Below are 23,471 nucleotides of genomic sequence, written 5' to 3'. Positions count from 1 at the left end.
TTGCCTCAAGCCAGAAAAGGTTGGGAACCACTGATATAAGGTATAGAATCTATACCCTATATGCCTCACGACTATAGAGTCTATACCCTATATGCATCACGACTATAGACACTCCTCCCGATGGGTTGGGGAGATGGGTGGAATGGGGTGAATGGGTGGCTGTATTGTGACGATAAACCTAACCCAGAGACACAGAGAAGCGAAAAAAAAGATGTCAAGGAAAGAAAACGAAGTAGGAAGGACATCTGGAGAATAGGAAGTCGGCGTAAACCGTTTGAGTTGGGAATAACGGTCATATTTTTAGATTTGACGACGGCTTTCTCGTCGCTGGGACTGGGTCTAGGTTACAAAAAATAAGTCAAATGGCTCTCCATAATTCTTTAGCTTTTTTGTTTTTCAATCAATTGTCAATGGAAATAAGCTTACGTGTTTTTTTTTTGTGTTATCCTCGCCAATTGTAATTGTTATTTCGAACTATGTGTTTTTATCGTTATCTGCATTTCATGTATGTGATTCATTGCCAAATAAAACTATTATTATTTTTATTATTATCATTATTATTATTATTATTATTATCATCATTATTATTATTATTATTATTATTATTATTATTATTATTATTATTATTATTATTATTATTATCATTATTATTATTATTATTATTATCATCATTATTATTATTATTATTATTATTATTATTATTATTATTATTATTATTATTATTATTATTATCATCATCATCATCATCATCATCGGGAGGAATCTAATATCTTACTCCCGTTGCCGCAAGGAAATTTCAATTTTCATCATGGCCTGTGTGGCGCAGTGGGTAACGATCTTGCCTCGGAACTCGCAAGACCCAAGTTCGATCCCCGGAAAGGGCAAGAACACTTACATGGTTTCCCAACCTCTCTTCTTCCGCATTTAATCAGTTTGATTAATCTGATTTCAGATTTCATTCACAGCCACATCCAAACCTACCAAATAACACATCACATGTGCTTCTCACAAAACATACAACCTTGTGTTTGTTAAAGGCAGATTTAACATTTTTAGAAGCTCTGCCAAGGGATTCGAACCCTGACCGACCTCGTGATTATTTACGCACAAGTCAGGGTTCGAATCCTTAGCAGAGCTTCTCACAAAACATACAACCTTACCAAACAGGATTAATCTACAGAGGTACAGCGGCTGCGCGTCCCTCGGGGTGCTTTAATGGAAACTTATCTCAACTGTGTCAATAATGACGGATTAACTTCAAAAATTCTTGACAGCTCCCCACCCTCTACGGCTAGGAAAGCAAAGATAAAATTTTGAGAAGTAATTATGAAGGAAATAAACGAATATATGAACGAGTAAAAAAAACAGGAAAACCACAAGGAATAAAGATAAATTAATTACATGTGTAACAGCAACGTTTCGTTCGCAATGAGGAAAACGTTAAACGGCTGCAAGAGACGTTGACCAAACGTTTGCTTTTGCCGGCAAACGTTAAAAGGTTAACGGCAGCGCGGAAACGTAATCAAAGCGGATGACGTCATATTCTCTCTTAGGAATTGGAAGGAGTGGGGGTGAGATTCGCCTATTAATCCTTGTTAGACAGTTTTTAGATTTATTTAATTAATTACTCTATTTTTTTTTATTCATTTTTATTTATTTATTTATATTTATTTATCTATTTATGTATTTATTCATTTGTTCATTTATCTAGTTATCTACTTATTTATTTTTGTCGTTTTATTTTGATTCGTTTATTTGTTTGTTTCATTTTTGCGTCGCGAAGAGTTTTCCTTTAAAAATGTATTCGTTCTTTTGTTTCTTTCATTTTATCTATTTATATGTTTATTTAGATTTTATCTATTTTTTGGGGGCTACGAAGATTAAGATTTAAAAGTATGTTATTACATTCCCTCCGGAGATCTATCCTTTGGTAAATAAGACCGTCTGTTTCAAGCCAAAATAGAATGATTAGGTCAGTGGTTCCCGACCGGTGTGCCGCGGCACCAAAGAGTGCCGCGAGATCAAGTGAGGGTGCCGCCGCCAAAATTGAGGGCAAAAATAATTTTCGTATTACCGACTCTGTCATCCATTTTTGTTCATTAAAGCAGCATCAGTGTAAAGATGAGTATTTTCATATTACCCAGGGACAAAATTTTGTTACACTGATGTTGAATCGACAAAATACTGACAAACTAGAATTTAGATTTTCTAATAAGGGTACCGGGGACTTCTGAAGGGCTTGGCAAGGGTGATTGCCTCAAGCCACAAAACGTTGGGAACCACAGGTCTAGATGGTCACCTGCTTCAAGGAACTCGAACAAGAGAGAGGAGAATAACTTGTGACGGCTTGGCATTCTTGAAGTCTGAGTCAAAAGAATATTGACAAACTATTCATCTGAGAAAGAGAGAAATAATCTCATTTCTCAGTCTCGTTCATCACGTGAGCGTGGTTCTTTCCCTCGTCTCTCTCTCTCTCTCTCTCTCTCTCTCTCTCTCTCTCTCTCTCTCTCTCTCTCTCTCTCTCTCTCTCTCTCTTTCTCTCTCTCTCCACTCTCTCCCCACTCTCTCTCTCGCTCTCTCTCACTCTATATCTTCCTCTCTATCTCTCCTTTAACTGGGAAAAGATAGATTGCGTTTTCCAAGCTATTTCTTTTGTTTTTTGGGGAGGAGGAGGGAGATTATTTGGGGGGGAAGGAGGGGGAGGGGGGTTACTAGGGGGAAGGAGTGGGAGGGGGAGGAGGGGTGTGATGAATTGGGAGCCAAGCTGCTGTTTTAACTCTCCTCCTGCACATGAAAATAATTATTCAATTTAATGTCAAGCTTTTTCATTCAGTTGGTAGTGAGTGTCCTTATGTCTGTCTTATTAATAAATTCAACTGTAATTCCTCTAATTTTTCTTTTCTTTTTTATATATCAGGAGAGAAAACAGATAATATAAATTCCTGCTGAGTGAGATCAATTGTCGAAAGTTTTGAAGTTTCAGAAGTTTATGCAGATTGCATGTGTAAGTTAAAATGTCAGAAAACGTAAATAAAGTTACAGTTTATCAATCCGGAGAAACGACCAGCAGCCAGACTGATGTAATGGACAAAATTCTTACGGTGGCATTCTTAAAAAAAAATCTTTCCTTATATAAATCTTATATAAATACTTGGAAGGGAAAGATTTATACATTATTAAATTATTATATATCTTTTCGCATCCAACCTAGTTATGGACCAAAAAGTCTCCTGCCCGTATAATCAGCCTTTGTAATAAAGAAATATTCTTTTTAAAAATACCACCGTAAGATTCTTACTGTAGTATTCTCAAGAAAAATATTTCCTTATATAAATCTTTGCCTTCCAAGGATTTATATAAGGAAATATTTTTCCTTTAAGAATACCACCATTAACGTATTAGAACCTTGAACAAGAATTATATTTTACGCCATTGTGACTGACTTGTAATGTAAATCTAAGAAAATTTATAGGGACAATCCTTGAAGTCATATTTATAAGCTACCATATTATGATCATAATCAAAGCAACTTAAGAGGACAAAACGCGGGTGACATTGTTGCAGACAGACAGACAAACGTCTATCGGAATAAAGTAACATACTCGTATTTGTACATTTTCTACAATTAAAAACGCAAGCAACCAAAAAATTTTCACAAAAAGGACCGTTGTCAGCTACTGTGGGGCTCCGGATTTTTCAATCTGTGAAACTAATTTATATGTATATATATATATATATATATATTATATATATATATATATACATATATATACATATATATACATATATATAATATATACATATATATACATATATATATATATATATATGCATATTTAATATATATATATATATATATATATATGCGTAAGTAACCACCAGGAAAAGTAAACTAACGAAGCAGAACGCTTTCGTATAATCACATTTTCAGTGCTGATACAAAGAGGGAATTATAATTCCTTCTTTGCATCAGCACTGATGATGTAATTATACGAAAGCGCTCTGCTTCGTTAGTTTACTTTTCCAAGTGGTTACTCATTTGTGAACACACGTACCTAGTGTTTTTATTGCATATATATATATATATATATATATATATATGTGTGTGTGTGTGTGTGAGTGTGTGTGTGTGTGTGTGTGTGTGTGTGTGTGTGTGTGTGTGTGTGTGTGTGTGTGTGTGTGTGTGCAAAATAACCACAGGAGAAAGGAAACTTGTAGACAATAAGTACTTTCGTATATCTACAAGTTTCCTTTCTCCTGTGGTTATTTTGCATTTTTGTATCACGGTGATGTGATTGCTTGCATATTGTATATTGACGAAAGTACTTAATGTCTACAAGTTTCCTTTCTCCTGTGGTTATTTTGCATTTTTGTATCACGGTGATGTGATTGCTTGCATATATATATATATATATATATATATATATATATATATATATATATATATATATATATATATATATATATATGATGTGTTTGTGTATGTATGTACAATATACCCTGACCAATCAAATATTACATATATAAATAGTGTTACCTGCATTTCGCTTCAGATTGAAAGGAAAAGGGATATATTCACCCAGGTCTTTAACATGCCTCCTTCTGCATTTGCTTGCACAAAAGGTCCTTCATTAAAACGTTTTAACATTCAGCGTTTTTCACCGCGTTTCATCCACTAATTACCTCCGTTTTCCATCCTCCATCCTTTCTTCTCTCCATATATCTTTCTCTCCTGTTTATATAGTCCCTTTGGCTAACCTATGGTCTGAATATAAGTTAGATGTTTTGTTTTATTCCTTGTATGGTAAAACTAAACTTTCAGTAGAATTGGGATATATTTCTGGGCCTTCAGAATAAATCATCACATTTGTCACTCCATGATTCCCTTCTTCCAGCGTTACATGCTGCATCACTTACCAATGCAATTTTGTAACTCGTCTCTTTAAAATTGCATTCAACCTTGCTTGTCATGCTTACTCGCGTGCAACCATCTTAGAGTAGTTTTTTTTCAATCCTGCCATTGAACCCACGTATCTTTTGTGATTGTTAAAATCTCTCATTTTCTTCTAGCCGGTGCAGATATTTTGTATGACAAGACCGGTAGTACTGACGTATGTCGGTTCGTTTATGACCTTCACTAAGTTTGCAGGTTTTGCGAGGGTTTGTATACCTGTCCATTTCCTCTCCTTGTTTAAAATAAATATCAGGGTCGAGCGCTTAACCGGTGTCGTTTTCCAATTTCCAAAAGCTCTTTTTATCATATTCTTAACTTCATAAAATTTTGCTTTGGATCTGTCATCGGCCGTCGTTTGCCGAGTGATTTTATTTACCTGTACAAAGGAATCTCCTCTCCTCTCATCACTAACGGCGCGAGACCGTATTTTAACTTGCCCCTTTTCATTATTGAATTCGAGACAGTTCCCAGTATGTCCCATCTCCCTTTGATTAATGACCAGAATTTGAATGAATGGCCATAAATTAGAAAATGGGTTTGATGTCTTTGGTGAATACATGGCACCTTCGCACGACACCGGTCTACCAGACGTACGATGTGACCCTGAAATGTCCGAATTACTAAGTACACATCCAATAATATTCATCACGCACGAACAGTGGTTACAGAAATCATATTTTCTGTATCATTTTAAATATGTCCATATTCAATTACATGCCACATGCCTCAAATGTTTGGATAAGCCAATTAGTACGACAGATTTCGGTCATGCCAGGATATAACATGATAGGACGAACCAAAACAGTTGAGGCTTGGTTAAAGTGAGGAAGTACGCGCGTGGTCGAGCTGCTTTCGATGTAAGACCATATAGTGTTATTGACGGTGTATTTGAACACCTTCGTTCTTGCTGGGGATAGAAAACACGCCATTCCGCCACCATGAGCAGGAATAGCAGCGGACCATCCCTCAAAAAGAAATTTGTGGGTTTGATTCGACAGATATCCCAGCCAGGAGGAAGTACAGGATCAAACGATCCTCACCATCAAAACAGACCTATTCCTCGGCCAGACACTTTTATCTACAAATATCTTCAAGGGTAAGTACATCTTAACTCCGGATTCTCAAGCACAGTGGGGAAGTAGATAGCGAGGTCAAGAGAGTAGCATCAATTGAGAAACGCCATCAGTGATCTTGCCATCGTTTCGAAACTCGATTTGATTCGTTGAATTATATTGCACTGATAGCTTTATGTCTTGTAACTTTTTTCTTAAGAAACGATAACAGAAAGTGACTGGATAATCGAGGATTGTGTGAAGTGCAATGTCATTTGATTTAGAAATGAGATTAGTGTTCTTATGTGGAGACAATTTGGGATGTGTGTGTGTCTGTGTGTATACCCTTCCTGGCTCTCTTGCACACCCTGTGGGTACCAGCGGTCAGTCACATTACCAGTGGGACAAAGAAACATTTGGCAAGGTATGATACGTGAGAATGTGATATTTCCTGCCTTGTGTTATCACGTTTACAAAGAACATAGGTGACCTTGTTTTAATGCCTCTCGCAAATGGATGTGGTCGTTGTTATTTGCAATGTTCATATTTAGGTGAATATCCAGATTTCGCGTTCAGTCGACCGGGTTGGCTTTCAAAGCATTGTGCATTCTGCATTGACCGTACGATAACTAAAAATATTTTACGTTATGATTAAAATAGTTTTGAAGTTTACAAATTGGTTTATTTTAATCATGCACTGTTTGACATCAACTGAAACTGACATTTTTGTTGTTGACAATTCACCAGCGCTTCAATTCTTCTGGGCACTCGCTCTCGAAGAGAATCTTCCAGAATTGAAGGTTGGAAATGTGTTGACTATTCCCAGTTATAGGCAGAAACGACAATGCCTCAATAGCTAGTTATAGAATGTTTTGCAAAACACACAATAGTCAATTATATCCACCCAAATGACACATTTAACAGGTAAATAGTATTTAACACCAATAAATAACTATTTCTGATTTTCTCCTATGCGCAAAGTGATTTGGTTGTTATGTATTTGATATGCCTTGTACCGTAATATTTATTTTTATTTAGCTAACTACATGCTATTTTATTCGTTGGGATTACCTCAATAGTGAAGGTGTAGAGATGGGCCTAATTACAGGCTATGATGTTGCTGTGGACAGTGCTTTCCAGCGTTTGGGTATAACAAAATATGTGAGGTACGTCATGGGAGCAGAATGAGGCCAGGGTTGAAATTGACCTCACCTTTCGTAAACAAAGAAGTGGTTTGTTGGACGGACTGAAAGCCTCTTGCTAGCGTCCTTGTGGGCTGAGGGTGTGTGTAGGACTACTAGGATGATCCCCTCCCAGACCTGGGTTGAATAGGGTGAATGTTGCACTATGGGTAGGGTGGTCAGTGAGGATCCTATCTGTGCGTGGGTTATGATACTAGGTTAGAGTTTGTATCTTATGCTGTTAGAGTGAAATTGTAATGCATTGTGGTTAGGGTGAATCTTGGTAACCTTTGATACAAGGGTGAGCGTCAGTGGTCGGTTCTGCTAGGGTGAGGTTGTGTGTGTAGTCATTAAGGGAGACTGGTGATTTGTGATTTCACAGAGGTTGATCATTACTATTCTGAGGTAATGGGTAATCTTGGAATATCACTATTCTTGGGTGATACACACCTTAGTAAAGTGTGCATTTAGGCTGCCACAGGGTGACCCCTCGACAAAAGAATATCATTATTGCGAGTTCCTTTATCTCTTTGAGTAAGCATTACATATCAAGGGTGGACATTTACACTCCAGTAAAAACGTGTCCATCAAAGGTGACGCGAATGGGTTGTGTATTAATTCTCTCTCTCTCTCTCTCTCTCTCTCTCTCTCTCTCTCTCTCTCTCTCTCTCTCTCTCTCTCTCTCTCTCTCCGTCTTCGTTGTCTTCTAGTTATTCTGCATGAATATAGTTTATTGTTCATACAACGTGTAGTGAACATGCACAATCCTTGTACATTATTTTTCTTAAACCAGAAATAGGTTAATCCTGATCTCATTAGGAATTCCGCTGGTAGAAATTAAATTTTATTTAAACTCTTCAGTGGTAAAATATATAGCCAGGCGACCGTTTGGTCCATTATGAGGTCGGATACAAAATAAGTAAATAAAACACGCAAAAGGGGAGGTGAAAAATATCCGACTGTCAGACATTACGTCATGTCGCTTATGTGTTGATCCATCAGAATCATAAATTTTCGATTTGTATCAAATTTCATCGCCGATGTGGGAAGTTGATTCCATTCATTAAATACGTGGTCAGGCAGATTATATCATCACGTCCACTGATTCTGTTTGTTCGGGACTAACTAGAATTAAACGTGTAAATTTGTGATATGCTTTCACTTCCCTTTAGCTCCAAGAAAGCACCGTGCGTATGAGAAAATATTTATTGAGCACTAGTAATTGAATTAAGATATTCCGAATCGAAATATTTATTATAATTTTATGTGTATGCTGTGCGTGATTGTATTTATGTGTCCGCATAATATAGATAGGTATTTTGGGTACGTATTTATAAAACCAATGTAGGATTACACGCTTCCAATGACAAGTGATGTTGCCATATTATACATAGCATGCCAGAAGACATTTTCCCCATCATAGGGTGGCAGAGTAAAAAGATCAGTATACAATTAGATATTTACCATTACCCTCATCAATCCTGTCTTTTACTATAAAATTTTTGTTGAGTTAAAAGCCATTTTTTTTTTATAATCTGTGGGTATGTTTTATTCGTCTCTGTAATTTTTTAGATTCACTAGGAACTCCCATGTAACTGAAAAGAATCGTGAGGCATTTGCTAGATATGTTGAAGACGACGGAGAGGGAAGAAGAAGGAGGCTAAATCTCGTGGTAGTTTTACTCATAACGACTGTTGTCAGGGATCGCCTGCTTCCCAGGCTGGGTATTAATTAAGGAACTTGGAACATAAAGTGCTTCTTTATGAGAGATTTGCATTTTGAGGCAAGGGAGCCCTCCTTCATTCGTGGACATATATTGTATACACGCGCGTGCGCGCACACACACATACACACACACACACACACACACATATATATATATATATATAGACACATACGCAAAAACATTTTTACACTGTTCTTCAAACAGATTCTGAATTGAAACAAAAGCACGCTTAAAATAACACGTTCGATAACTGACGCAGTGAACACAGAGAACAAAAAAAGGTTAAGCGCGCACACACACACACGTATACACACAAGTGCCCAAAATATATACATGAATGCACTGACACTACTTGTGTGTGTGAACGCGATGGCTGGAGTAGTATGCTGTAATAGAGAACGGGGGATAAGGTTACCGCTTTACGGTTCTTTCTTTATCGTTACATCTTTGGGCAACCGCGATAAGAAAGGACTGGTAGGGCAGCCGGATGCTTTTTATCATTTTTATTGTCTTAATTTATTCTTTATTATAAAATGCACACGCATGTGTTTAATGTGAATATACCGCTATAGTTACATTTAGTGTAAATTCAGAACCGTGGGTTCACATGGTTGCGTGTATGGATTTTTAACGTAACATTAGTATCGGTATGTTTACGTATATATATATATGCATAATGGTGTTGGATACGTTCATACATACATATACCAAAGGCTTTTTCCCTCTTACAAGGGAGGTAGCCCAAAAACAAAGGCATAGAAACTACCCCCACCCATTCCATCCCCTACGTACTCCACTCCCCTCTCCCTTCTTCCCTCCCTCTTATCTTGTTACCTCCTGGATGACGGGTCATATCTGCATCTTGTCCACTGCCCTGGGTCAGAAGCAGTGCCGCAAGACGTCCGTAGGTGTGTATAATAAGGGGTCAGAGTTTAACCATTACGGATTTAAGATCTTGATAATGATTCCTCTGGAAGAGAAGTAAATAGAAACTGCGAATCGAGTCGGGAATAAAACTCGGACCCACGATAGATCTCCACGTTTCCTGAGTCTGTACTTACGGACAAAGACGAGTATAGTGACTCGACTTCCCGAGCACTTAGGGGGATATCCAAGGGTATGAATTCGGTGTCCTTGTGGATTTCCTTTTATGTAAGGGATAATTTCGCTCTTACAACCTCGGGGTCGCCTCTTTTCCTTCTATGTGCTGATATGACCTGCACACGACCAGATAGTCCCACAAGAGAGACCATAAATGCATATATTAAGACTGAAATCCCCCCTTTAAAGGGGGTTGCCGAACCAGAACACAGATCCACACCAAAAGGTTCTCCTAGGCTACCCTATCCCATCTTAGCACATTGGAGATGTAGGGTCCTCTCTCTCTCTCTCTCTCTCTCTCGCTCTGACGCGCGCGCGCCATGAGTCATACTATGCTGAAGGAACGGCTCATCCGCTGCAAGGCACCCCGGGAGCTGATGCTGGTATACCCCCACAGCTTCACCGTAGGGTGGCCGCACCCGCGACAGACATGGCGAGCGACATGTTCGGCACTTACGGGACTGACTACGAGATTTCCGTGAAAGTCGTGGTAAGGGTGCCTCGGGGGCATCTCTTTAGTTTGGTTTTAATTCTCTGGATAATTATTTCCCCTCGCTCCTCAAGCTTTTCCCCCTTCGGGTGTGTGTTGTCATTATGAGGGAAGGTGCTGCCGTTGTCGGACAAGGATTTTTTTTTTTCTCGTGACGCTAGATTGCGCCCTCATAAACCGCCTTCTGAGTGAAACTGAAACGACTGAGGGGGTGGGGGGGATTCATTTCGACTCGAAAGAGTTTATTTACGAGGTACTTTTCATCAGAGTCGTCTGGCACAGACAGACTTACTAATTGGAGGTCGGCGTTTTTATTTTATTTATTCATTTATTCTCCAGCGGGAGAGTCGTACGAAAAGCATCTGGTGCCACAAGCTCTTCCGTTTTCTATAGAAACCACGGAAGGACAACTTCTCCGAGTACAGGACAGGGAATGACACGAGTAACTATGCCTAGCTGCATTGCTTCTAGTCCAGGGAGTGGGCGGGGCCAGGGACAGCAAATCGGTGTTCGATGGCATGGATTAGGGTGAGCGTGACTGGCTGCTTACTATTATAAGGGGTAAGATGCCTTGCGTGTGGACCAGATTGTTTGATGGGTTGTTCTTTTGTGTCCCAGTCCTTCCAGAGTCTCCTTCACTCTCTCAAACACTCACTCACGCGCGCACACACACACACACACGGTGGTTAGAGTTCCCGACTGCCAATACAGCGGTCGAGGGGTCAAATCCCGCCCAGAGCTGAAATTATTTCAGTATCGCTGCGCTACGAGTCGTTACTTCAACTCGTGGTCAGGAAGTTGTGAGTATGTGTGCGTGTAAGGTCAGCGTTGCCCATAGATCGGTCATATGAACTCTTGAACTCTCTTCCAGGAGGGGAATAGTTGTCTATCACGAGTCCAGCACGTGATCCAAGACCATGGTGATTCACATAACCCCTTCCTTACCATGTGGAGCGTTTTTTTCTCCTCAGGCTTCCGCCGGGCGATTTTATTCATCTTTATGGCACCCTTCCGGTATGAAAGGTTATCGCTACCTCAACCCTATCCCCATCTGATATCGAGTAGATCACTCAGTATCCCGTTTTCTGTTATTAGGGCTAATGTGGTAGCCTGCTACTGCTTTCCCATGAATTTCGGGGTTTGGAGGGCGGGAGTATTGTGTGTGTGTATTATGTTTGTTTATATATATATATATATATATATATATATATATATATATATATATATATAAAGAAATTCGGGGCAGTTGGTAACACACGCGCGCACACACACACACACACACACCTCCTCGGCTCCTCGGCTCCTTCACCCTCTCTTTTCTTGTTCTTAGCGTCTGTTCTAGCGTATGACATTTTGATATTAAGATCAAGAAAAGGAAATGTCAAAAATGTTCATGTGTTTGCTACGGGATCTGTGCAGTAATGCTTTTTATCGATCCTTACGATAAACTTGACTTTCTTCATCTAACATTTACAAACAAAGGGAGATTTTCTTCTTGGGTTAAGTTGCCCTCTTTGGGTTAAGGAGGAACGAGGCAGAAAGGTGCTCCCCCTAACTACCTGGAGGTATAATTAATCTACTTCCTAGAAAAAGTTGAACAGATCCAACCAAGTTAGGAGGGGATCTGAGTTGTCGGGTGCTCATAATTAATGAACTTTTTTTTCTGTGTTAATTTGTAGCACTGAAATTCAACCGATGACAGTTGCTTGGGGGTTGATATGAGGCGACTTTGACTAACATCAATCAGTGATCGAGATTATCTTAATCCTGTTAGTTTAGGGTTGCCTCTAAAGTTGGTTAGATTCGTGACGTGTTTGCCCCTGTAAAAGTTAACACGTATTCGACATCTATGTGTATTCCAGATGTTGTTAGGCGATTTTATTCGGCCGAGAAAACACTACAATAGACGATAAAGGATTAGTTACCAGGCAATTCTGTTCACGCACAGTTGGTACCCTCAGCCCAGCCCAGTAAAACGTTGAGTATTGATTTACTGAATGTGTAAAGTGTCGCGACATGTAATATAATCGCGTATCGTGTGTGTGTGTGTTACAATGTTTGGATATTTATGATCGTAGTCCGCATATTACTATTCTCCTTTCTTTCTCTGTCATAAAACACACACGCAGGTCATGTTGTAGACGAAGAGGTTTAGGTAATTATATTTCTTATCATTTATACATAAAATATTACTAGATTGTAAGGAGAAACCGTGTTGGCTGCTGTCCAGCTCCTTTTGTTCCTCGCCTGATGCGGTGGTGGTAGGGAAAGACACGTCACGTGGATCTTGGGCTGTTGTTCCTCAGCGTCCTCTTCGCCCGCGTCATCAGTCGTGACTTGCATCGTTTTCTTCCCGGGGAGCGGAGAACGGGACGATTATGTATGATTTTCCCTTAACTGATCGCTCACACTCTTGCTCTCGTTTTCTTTATCTGTATCTTTCTAACTATATATCATTAACCATGTATTCGGCTGAATGTGTTGCAGAGGATTTTATGACATTCGATGTGTGAGAATGCCAGTTTGGGTTGACATTAACGCTGGAAACTGCTTATCCGCGTGTTTGGTCTGTGTATATGTCATTTGATCATATCCATCTCTGGGGAATCGTCACTATGGTGCTGTGTCCCTTTAGCACGGAAAACGAAAGCACGACCACAACATACAGTAGGCCTAGAGGTGGCCTGGTTGAGGCTCAGTCGTATCTATTGGAACGTGGGAAGATTCGGGCATACGTTTGCTGGGAAACGAAACACCTCAATTCACACGTATCAGTTGTCGAGGGCGTTAAGTCCCAGCTTGCTGCGGTACGAGTGCAAGCAAATAGCAGTCTTGGACAGAAATATAAAAATAATAAATCTGACCTTTCAGACACCGTAAAGGTTTGCATTTTTTCAAATACTTCTTTGCTGCGAGTAATTAAGAAATAACGCGCTTTCATTCATAATAAAAGCCTTGTTTTTATCCAGATACCAGCACATTGTAGCATAAACAGTTGAAGTTGTTTTCCAGTCATTACACAGATGGTGGCGTGTCTGATAGTTCGGATAGTACTGTTTGTGGAGGGATTGGTGTAAATAAACATTGAGTGTATATTTGTTAACGTACTGTAGTGACATCATTTGATGATGGCTTTTTCGTTTCTTTTTCTTGAAAACGTTCTTGTAAGACGCTCACTGGTTATATGAAAGGTACGAGGAATTGCATTCATGTGAATGTAATTCAAGGTTGTAGGGATATTTGTATTGATTAGGTAACCCGTTGGAAAACTTGCCTATGCAGTGTCGCCAAACACATCCGTACAGGAAGCTCTCTCCCTCCCTCCCTCCCTCTTCTTCATTTTCTTCATCAGTCGATACAATTTTTACCCTCAGGTTTGACCCTCTGCTGAATAAAATCACTTGAATTTAGCTAGAACAACCCTTAAAGGCATGTCATTGTTAAATTTGTCAAACCTGGAGCAACAACACAACAAAGCCGTCCTTTGACCTTGGGTAAGTGCGGTTATGGTGACAAGACAGATGCTATGCTAGGAAGAAAGTGTAGCGTTTGCTTGTTCGCCTTGTTGCCGAGCATTTCTGTAATTTAGCAGTATGCTTTGGAAGAGTACATACTTTCTCATATGTGAAACGTGATCCAAACACCGATTTTTACTTTTCTTGGCGAAAGCAGTTCATTTGTTATTTTACCCATTTATCACTTTTATTTTATGCATTCATTTTATCTTGTTTATTAATTTGCACATTTATGCACTTTGTATCAGGAAGATTTTACGCCAGTTAGATACAGCCTGCTTTTATTAAATTTTGAGAGGCCTCTTATCGAAAGGGTGCACATATGAGCATTACCTCCGGCATGTGCTTGGATGAATGCCCAGTTTGACAAGGCTCTGGGTGCCCCAGGTGCCCAGGTGGGTTAGGTTTTGGTTGTCTGTGACCACGAGTGGTTGGGGTGCAATATGGCGGTCTGGCCAGGTGGCGGCGTGTCAGACAGCGCACGCGCGTCAAATTTCAAGTGTGGTGGACTAGTCGTCTGTTAATCGAGTGCTTGTTGCCTACCTCTCTTCTTTATTTACACTCCCCCTCTCTTCCGTAGCCCCTCTTGTTTATATAATGCTTTTGTTATGATGATAATAGGGGTTCTGATTATCCAGTGGTTTGAGTGACCAGGTCTCTTTTATTCCCGTGCCCTTCTCACCCACTTTTTTTCTTTGTTTCTTTCGGATAAAGGAGTTTTGGTGCACCACTAAGGTTAGTGGTCGTATCCTGAAGGGCACTGGATAGAATCCTGTTATAGACTTCCGTATCAACAAAGAAAAAATATATATATATACTATATATATATATATATATATATATATATATATATATATATATATATATATATACACATATATATAATTTCCTCGTTAGGTATTCGTTTAGAAGCTATACACAGTTTGTGGAGAAATCCATCATGGAGACCCATGAACTAAACGATTAAATTAATTTGATTAAATTCACGAGACTGCTATGATTACGATGTAATAGAGGATTCAGACTTTTTTCTTTCCTGCCTAAGCATGTTTTCCATCTTTGTGCGCCTCTCCTTTTCTGTCCGTATCGTTGATTCGAAATATTATTCTGACTGGTAAATATTTCCTGACGCCTTAGCTTGTGCTCTCTTCCTCCCTCACTTCACATTTTCCCCTTGTGCTGTTATCTGCAACATTTGCCGTCTGCTATTGTCAGCACATTTCTGTCTCCCCATCCAAAAGGCTTCAGTTTCTGTCGATGCGGAAGTCCGTTGCATTATTCATGCTCATGCACCCTCTACGTCTCCCCTATTGTTCCCAAGGTATATTCGCGCTGTGCTGACGCCCCCCAATTTAGCCAAATCTGCAGCCGTTGACATATTCTTCCACCATGTGCACGTGTGTAGAGATCCTTTTATCTGCAAACGCCTGCACATTCTTCGGTTCGGTCTCTTGGCGCTTAAAATGTGTCCTCTCCTGTACCCTGCTGAATTCGTCTGCAGATTTCGCTTCACGTATTCATTATATTTTAGTTTCTCGTTGTCGTTGTATTCTTGTCATTCTTTCCTCGCTTGTCTCCTTGTTCAATTTTATCACACATTCGTGTTCATTTAATTTGATTTAGTTTATTCTTGTTTATTATTATTATTAATGCTCGTAATATTTTATTTATTTACTTCTCTACCTTTTCGCACACTTGGTTGCAAAGCTCTTCTTGTAACCGTCTTCTCTGCTTGAGCGGCGCCCGTGACCCGGTGCGGAGGGGGTGGTTGGTAGGAAGAGAGAGACAGTGAGGGAGTGTTGGGTGTTGCCTCAGAACAGGGATGGTATCATTGTTTGCTGTTGCTTTTATGTCTATGTGCGTTTTATTTTCTTTCATTCATTCGCATATTGGTTTATCTATATGATTAATTTATACTTTTCTGACAGTTTCCCTGGTATGTGTCTGCACCGGTTACGCTGTCCTTGTGTCTGTGATGGTAATGGGGACCCGCGCTTTTTTTGCCGGGACGCTTGTGCCTTGGGGCATCTCGCTGTCGCCTGCTCAACTCTCCCTCTCTCCCGCACGGCATTATTATTGCTCTTGTTCTTCTCGTTATTACTGGCTGCTTCGGGGCATCGTCGTGTTTTGTCCGCCGGGGTTGTGGCTTTCTTTGTTCTCAGCTCGGGCACAAATCTCATTGTAGATAGATTTCACTCGCTTAGGGCCGCTGTTGGATTCTTTTGTCATCTCGATGGGTGTGGGCATCAGCCGAGGTGCAACCCACACATTGTCGGCAGATTTTTGTTTTATTTTCCTATTGTAGGTTGTGATGCTTTGGTGTGCGCACTAATAAAACATTTTGTTTCGTTTTTCTGTATATTTCCAACATAACTTTTTCAAACACTTCGGGATAAATACAAGTTCAAACACAATTGTAATTCACTCAGACAAGTTCTTTCAGAAATATAAATTAGTCACACGTGAGTTGTTCTCAAGTTCCTGTAATCCTAGGTCAACAGCCTCTTTGGCCTCTTTCTTGTCTCTCCTGTGATTAAATAGACTCGTTTAGTTTCCCATTTTTGTATGTTCTTCTATGTTTCTGCTTCCTAACTGATTTTTACATTCTATTTTGTCACCAATGTCTTTATCATAATATGAACTATAATTTTTTATTTCTGATGAGCTTTTCTGGCCTTTGTCATACTCTAAAATTAATTCTGATTTAACTCCTGATTTTGGCATTCTGAGTTCTGTCTTCCGCATTTGTATGTTACCATGGCCTCTCCTGTTCAGTGATATGCCGTAATGTGTCAGCAGTCCCGATATGACTTGTTCCTTCACACCTTTCTTACCTCTGGGACCCGTATTTATGAGTACGAGCTACTGTATTTGATCTTACAATATCAGACAATACAATATATTGAGTCGGTGGACATTGCTATATTTTGGATAAAGTAAATCGTTAGCCAGAATAAAATACGTAAAGAGATCTCCGAAAGTGAGATGAGTTTCGAAGTGGGGTATCAACAGAATAACGCCGTTTTGCAGCAGCCTGAATATATTATATTTTATAATGTATTATATACAATACAAAATATATAGTTGCTGGCTGACCCTTCTGTGGATGTACTGTGTCTTGCTGCGTTGTTTTTGACCCGGGCACTAGGCGGGAGACGGATAGTCCATCATCCACGAGGAGCTAAGAGGGGGTGGAATGGGGAGGGGGGTGCATACCTTGGCTGGGGGAAGAGATCTTTGGTATATGTGTATATATATATATATATATATATATATATATATATATATATATATATATATATATAGTTGCCAAAGTGTGACAGTATAACACGTTCCGTCGCACGGCTTATCATCAATGTGAACGAAACAGGCTAGCGTCAGAATAAGATACTTTCAGACGTGAAGTATTTGCTCAGTTGGATGAAGATCTGATAAACCCATTAAACTCCGATGACAAGATGTCTTGTCATTTGGTCAAATAAAACCAAAAATCATAAAACACCAAAATGTTTGATCAAACACCAGAAAAATATGACGTCAGTCTTCGCTCGCGAGCGAAGCGAGGACTAACGTCATATTTTTCTGGTGTTTGATCAAACATTTTGGTGTTTTATGATTTTTTGTTTTATTTGACAAAATGACAAGACATCTTGTCATCGGAGTTGAATGGGTAAAATGTAGAATTATAAATGAATATTGCTTATGAATTGAACACACTTCGCGAATACATAAGCTTACGCAACATTTTTAGATATTAGTCGTTTAGGCTGCTGCCTGACGATTTTAGTGAACTACCATGTGAAAAGGATTAAAACTATATTGACTTAAGTGTTTCGTAGGCGGAAGTTGATATGCTTCGCTTGCATGGGAACGGCAGCTAAACGGCTCCAGTCGTAAACTACTCATCCTATGGGAAAATACACTAAAGCACCATCTAGTCATTCAAACCCCAATTAGCTGTCCTCTGAATCATTCCCATTTCGCCAGAATCCATATCCTAGCTCTAACTTTGGCGAAATGGGAAGTCACTGTTCTCTTTGATTTAAGAAAATATATTGTTCAGGGATATATGAAGAGGCTTGGAAACTACGGGAAGAAATTAAATCTACCGTCGTGTTGACCGTCGAAGTTGCTTGCAAACGGAGATCTTGCCTTTTTACCAACTTGAGGAAATAATCTCGCTTAGTACGATTGTGTTCCCCCTAAGAATTATGAAACAACATTTTGTCAGCTTCAGAGAAGACTTTTTGCAAAGGTAATAATAGAAAACAATATTAAAGAGGTTGTTTTTGCTGTGGGCCCGTGAGCAGAGGCCGTTACCTGATGGAGGAGTGTGCGAGGCGGCGTTGGTTGCAACGCAGTTGGGGCACCGTTACACACTCCAGCCGTTGCAGTCTAGCCGCAGCAGCAGCAGCAGCAGGACTGTCTGCGTTTTCTGTCGCCTAACCGACGTCTTCTTTCTCACTGCTATCACCCCCATTTTTCATATTTAACCAAACGGCTAGATGAGTGGGAGAGTTTCCTGCTAAACAAAATAAATTATTGGCAGTCAGAATAAATGTATTAAGTTAATAAATTTGAAAGGTCTAATCTGTACATGTTTATATTCGTTCATCCACATTTGTAGAGATTTTAGTGTGTACATGTAATTCATGTTATTTTGTGTGTGCGTGTCTGTTGCCTGGATAATTTCATGCAACCTTTAGTGTGAGAACTTAGACGACACCCCCGCGATTCAGAGTCGCGCAGTATCGTTACATGAGTGGAGATTGATCTACATTAAAGAAAAAAAAATTGTGCTCTCTGACCTTTAGATATTGTTGCTTTGTTGTTGCCCTTTAGAATTTACATTACCGCGTTCCTCGCTATCCTTCTCTCTCTGTTTATTTTTATGCTTATTTATCTCGTTGATTATATTTATATATTTGTTTACTTGTTAATTTTTTATGGGGACTGGATGGGTAGGTGATGCATGTATAAGGAAGAAACGCACGAACGCACGCACGGTCTCTACTCGATGTGTCCTTCTCTTTCCTGCCCTCTTTTTTTCTTCGTCCTTTTCAAGACATTACCTACTTATACCGTGAAGTCCTCCGCGTCCGCTTCCTCCTCCTCCTCCTACTCCTCCTCTTCCTCCTCGTCCTCGTCCTCGGCGTCAGCTTCCTCCTCCTCCTTGTCCTCTTCCTCTTCCTTTACCTCCTCCTGTCTGTCTTCTCATCCTTATTCCCACCTCCTCGTTTCCCTGTACTGAGCTTCTCTTCCTCCTGTTTCTCGTCTTCTCCGCCATTATCCTCCTCCTCCGCCATCTCCTCCTCCTCCTCCTCCTCTTCCTTCTCCTCCTCCTCCTTTCTCGTCCTCGTTCTCCCGCCCACCTCTCCGCCTTCCTGTTCTTTCTCCTCGCTTTTTTCTTCCCGCCAAAGCCAGCCAGCCCGCCATTTCGCCAGTCTATCAACTTCTCCCGCGCGGCCGACTCGTCCGTCGAGCTTCATCACCGACGCTCAGTTCTCGTCCAACTCTTCTTTCTTGTCATTTTCACAATCTCTCTTTCTCACTTCGTTTCTTTGCCTCACTCCTTCCTCCTCCCCCCTCCTCAAGTATTTTTGTCGGTTCTATTAACATCTCGTCTCGCCGCCCCCCTCCATTTTTCTGGACCTCTTCCTCTTCACCCGCGTTAGTACCTTCTTCCTCCTCTCCGTTCCCTTTTCACTTTATTTTTCTTTTCTTTTCTTTTCCGTTTCCTCCTTCTTCCCTCTTCTTCTCTCCTCTTTCTGCTCCCTCTTCTTTTCCGCCAGCATCTTCAAGTCTTGTCTTCTTTCCCATCTCTCTCTTTCTTCTTCCTTCCTTTCCTCTTTCTTCTTCCTTTCCTCTTTCTTCTTCCTTTCCTCTATCTTCTTCCTTCATCACCCAAGCCCCTCAATCCCCTCTCTCCCTCTTCTCTCCTCTTTCTTCCTTCTCCCTCTCCCTCTTCTCTCCTCTTTCTTCCTTCTCCTCCCTCTCCCTCTTCTCTCCTCTTTCTTCCTTCTCCTCCCTCTCCCTCTTCTCTCCTCTTTCTTCCTTCTCCCCCTCCCTCTTCTCTCCTCTTTCTTCCTTCTCCTCCCTCTCCCTCTTCTCTCCTCTTTCTTCCTTTTCCTCCCTCTCCCTTTTCCTTCTATCTTCTTCCCCCTTCCTCTCCTCCCTCCCTACCCTCTCGTCATCTTCACTGACCACCTCTCTCTCCTTCCTCCTCTTTCTTCCCGTTCCCGTTCTTATGATCTTTATATTTCCCTTTCCCCTTCCCCTTCATTCTCCCTCCATTTTCCTCCTATCCCCAACCCCCTCTCATCCTCCTTCCTTACCCTCCCCACCCCACCCTTCTCTTCCTTTTCCTTCTCCTCCCCATTCTTTCCCCCTTTTGTTAAACTTTTACCCTCTCCCCGCGGGTTCCCCCCCCACACACCCACCCTCCCTCCACCCAGAATTTCATCACCATCTTTCCCCCACTCGTCTACCCTTCTCACCCACTCCACCTCATCCATCCCCCCATACCCCCTCCCCTCCCCCCTCCCCCAGTCTCCCAATTCCTTCAACTCGTGCAGTCTGCTGGCAAGCGGGGAGGTAGCGTGAATTGTAAATGTTGGAACTTCCTCTTCGCTCCGTGGCCGGGGCAGGTCGAAGGGTGAACGGGGAGGGGGTGGGGGAGGGGGCGCTCAGGCGCTAGTGAGAAGGGGGTGGATTGGGTCTCTCTCTCTCTCTCTCTCTCTCTATCTATCTATCTCTATCTCTCTCTGTCTGTCTCTTCCTCCCTGTTTTGGATATTCCACTAGTTGGTTAATGTCGTTATTGGCTGCTGGTGAGGTCTTACTTTTCCACCTAGTTTTATAGCATCATTGCTATTATTATATACTTATTGGAATATTTTGTTATAGAATATCTGTTTGATTAATTTCAGTTGTTCTTTTTACAATCCTGTTCGCAGTTCTCTTAGTCTCCGTTCCCAAGGGAAGCAATTTATTTATTTGTTTATTTTCTGAGAACATGGACGGACTACTAACTAAGGACCTAATGCGTTTTGGGATTGAGTTAGTGAGGCACAGTGGTGGTGGTGGTGGTGGTGAGAGTATAGCGATGGTGTAAAGTTGATCAAAGGAAGTGAATATGAAAAGGAAAGGAAGTGTTGAAAGTTGAAAAGTTGAGTGCGCAGATGGGTTGAGATGGAGCATGTTGATTTATATGTCCCCGGGGCTTTGGTGCGAGAGGGGATGGAGAGGGGGGGGGGGAGGGAGCGAGAGCAAGGGAGAGGGTGAAATGGAAGGAAGATATATTGGCTGCACGTAGGGAAAGAGGGGGGGTAGGAAAAGAGAGAAGGGGGGCTAGGGAGGGAGAGAGAGGGGGTAGGAAAAGAGAGAAAGGGGGCGAGGGAGGGGGAGGTAGGAAAAGAGAGAAGGGGGCTAGGGAGGAAGAGAGGGGAAGGTAGGAAAAGAGAGAAGGGGGCTAGGGGGAGAGAGTGGGAGGTAGGAAAAGAGAGAAGGGGGCTAGGGAGGGAGAGAGGCGGGAGGTAGGAAAGGAGAGAAGGGGGTTAGGGGGAAGAGAGGGGGAGGTAGGAAAAGAGAGAAGGGGGACTAGGGAGGGAGAGAGAGTGGGCGGTAGGAAAAGAGAGAAGGGGGCTAGGGAGGGAGAGAGAGGTAGGGAGGGGGATGTGGCTGGAAGAGAGAAGACAGGAATGGAAAGAGAGTGACATGAAAGAAATGTATATTGGTTGTATGTAGGGAAAGAGGGAGCGGGTAAGTAGGGAGAGAGATAGAGAGAGAGAGAAGGAACTGCAAAAGAGTGAGAGGGGAGAGGAAGATTGGAAAGGGAGAGAGAGTAAGAAGGAATTGAAAAAGAATGAGAGGAAAATAGGATATTGGGAAGGGGAAGAGAGGGGAACGACTGAAGAGAGAGGCTCACAGGAAGAAGAGAGGCCATTTGTATAAAGTAATTAATAAACGAGTCAGGTGTGTGCAATGCACTGCGAGTTCAACGGAAGAGATTAGTGACGTCACCATTGTTGTCCAAGTAATGTGAGGCTAATGGGATTGGTTTGATGACGTAACATCACGTAGTACTGGCAGTGATACTAGCATCGCGCGCGTGGGCCCCTACTCAAGATGAGCGAAACCCGATAACATAATTAAATCTTGTTGGGGTAAGGCTTTTCTTATTAGGAAACTAATGTATGGCATTACTCCGCTGACCCACAAAGGAACAAGGCTCTATTCGGCCAGGGCCAGGTGTCCCGAGGGGGGCGTGTCGTAGGACTTTTATGCCCTTATGCTATTGGTCAACGTATACAAAGAAATGAATTTGGCCAATCATTAATGCTGAGGACGACTAACTCCGCCCAGGGGGAGGTTTCGTCTTAAGCTAACACGCAAAGAAAACTTAGTCTGAGTTTAGAGCTTTTGAGTTATCAGACTCTGACAATCAGTCTAGGTTAAGACTGCGTCCCGGGGATAACCGTTCATAAGGTCTGTATCTGAAAATACAAATCCAGCCTCCCACATTCCGTACGCTAAATCTATTCAAATTCATAAATTAGAAATCAAAGGAAAACATAAATTAAATAATATAAAAGGAGAGATGGTATCATTCAGCACCATCTCGGTAGAAACTGAAGACTATTTCATACATACACTATGTTCGTGACTCCCCTCTTGACCAGCTACCAAATCGTCAACCTAAGGCGTAAAGAAGGGATCGCGACAAATTGAGTTGGTGCAAAAGAGATGTGCATCAGGAGTGACTGTGTGTGTGTGTGTGTGTGTGTATGCGCGCGCGCGTATTTCTAGCGTGCCTTTGTCGGTTTGTATATAGCTTTTTGAACGCACGGTTGCGCGTATATATGTGATATTATGCATATGTGTGTATGTATGTGTGTTTACATATTTTACCTAATTATATTCCACACATCATTTCATCGGGATTGAGATGTGTATATTATTTGTGTGTGTGTGTGTGTGTGCGCGCGCGCGCGCGTGTGTGTGGACATTGGTGTGGTTGTGCACATCTGTGGATGGCCCACACTCGGTTTTCGAGTGGAATTCTCACGCCCTCCGGCGGGCGAACAGCCAACTACGATGGGAACTCGGCGTGTGGGTTCTCCACTCAAGGTTCCCACGACGTGTGAAGAGTTTCCTCTCCATCCTTCCTGTCTCTCAGGGTGCCAGGGACAACAAACCTCGCTCGGCAGCAGATGGCCTGCAGTGACCTTGACTTCTAATACTCTTGACCCTATTTTTTCCCATTTATTTATTTATTTTTTGTTCATTTCTTTGTTTGCTTATGTTTTTGTGGTGGGTAAAACAAAATGTTAATGTGGTTCATCTATGTTATCCTGTATCTTGGCTTTTTTTTTCAAACCTGGTGCGTAATACTGACAACCGACATAACTGTGACTATATATATATATATATTTTTTTTTTTTACAAATTAGA

The 23,471-nt window shown here is 41.2% G+C and overlaps 1 protein-coding gene across 1 annotated transcript in view; it reads left to right on the top strand.

Annotated features, from left to right (window-relative positions):
• Window positions 1–5,770: 5,770 nt before the first annotated feature.
• The window catches only part of LOC143036532 (uncharacterized), a 246,822-nt gene continuing 229,121 nt past the window's right edge, over window positions 5,771–23,471 (top strand). The window contains exon 1 of the mRNA XM_076204005.1: window positions 5,771–6,050. Coding sequence (XP_076060120.1) covers window positions 5,893–6,050 — 158 coding nt within the window. The 5' untranslated portion in view covers window positions 5,771–5,892. The remainder of the gene's footprint in view (window positions 6,051–23,471) is intronic.

This window comes from Oratosquilla oratoria, chromosome 20 (assembly GCF_046742065.1).
Source record: "Oratosquilla oratoria isolate Oo_2021 chromosome 20, ASM4674206v1, whole genome shotgun sequence".
Taxonomy (NCBI): Eukaryota; Metazoa; Arthropoda; class Malacostraca; order Stomatopoda; family Squillidae; genus Oratosquilla; species Oratosquilla oratoria.
Note: the sequence above shows the minus strand (reverse complement) of the source record. Positions and strands in the feature narration are given on the sequence as shown.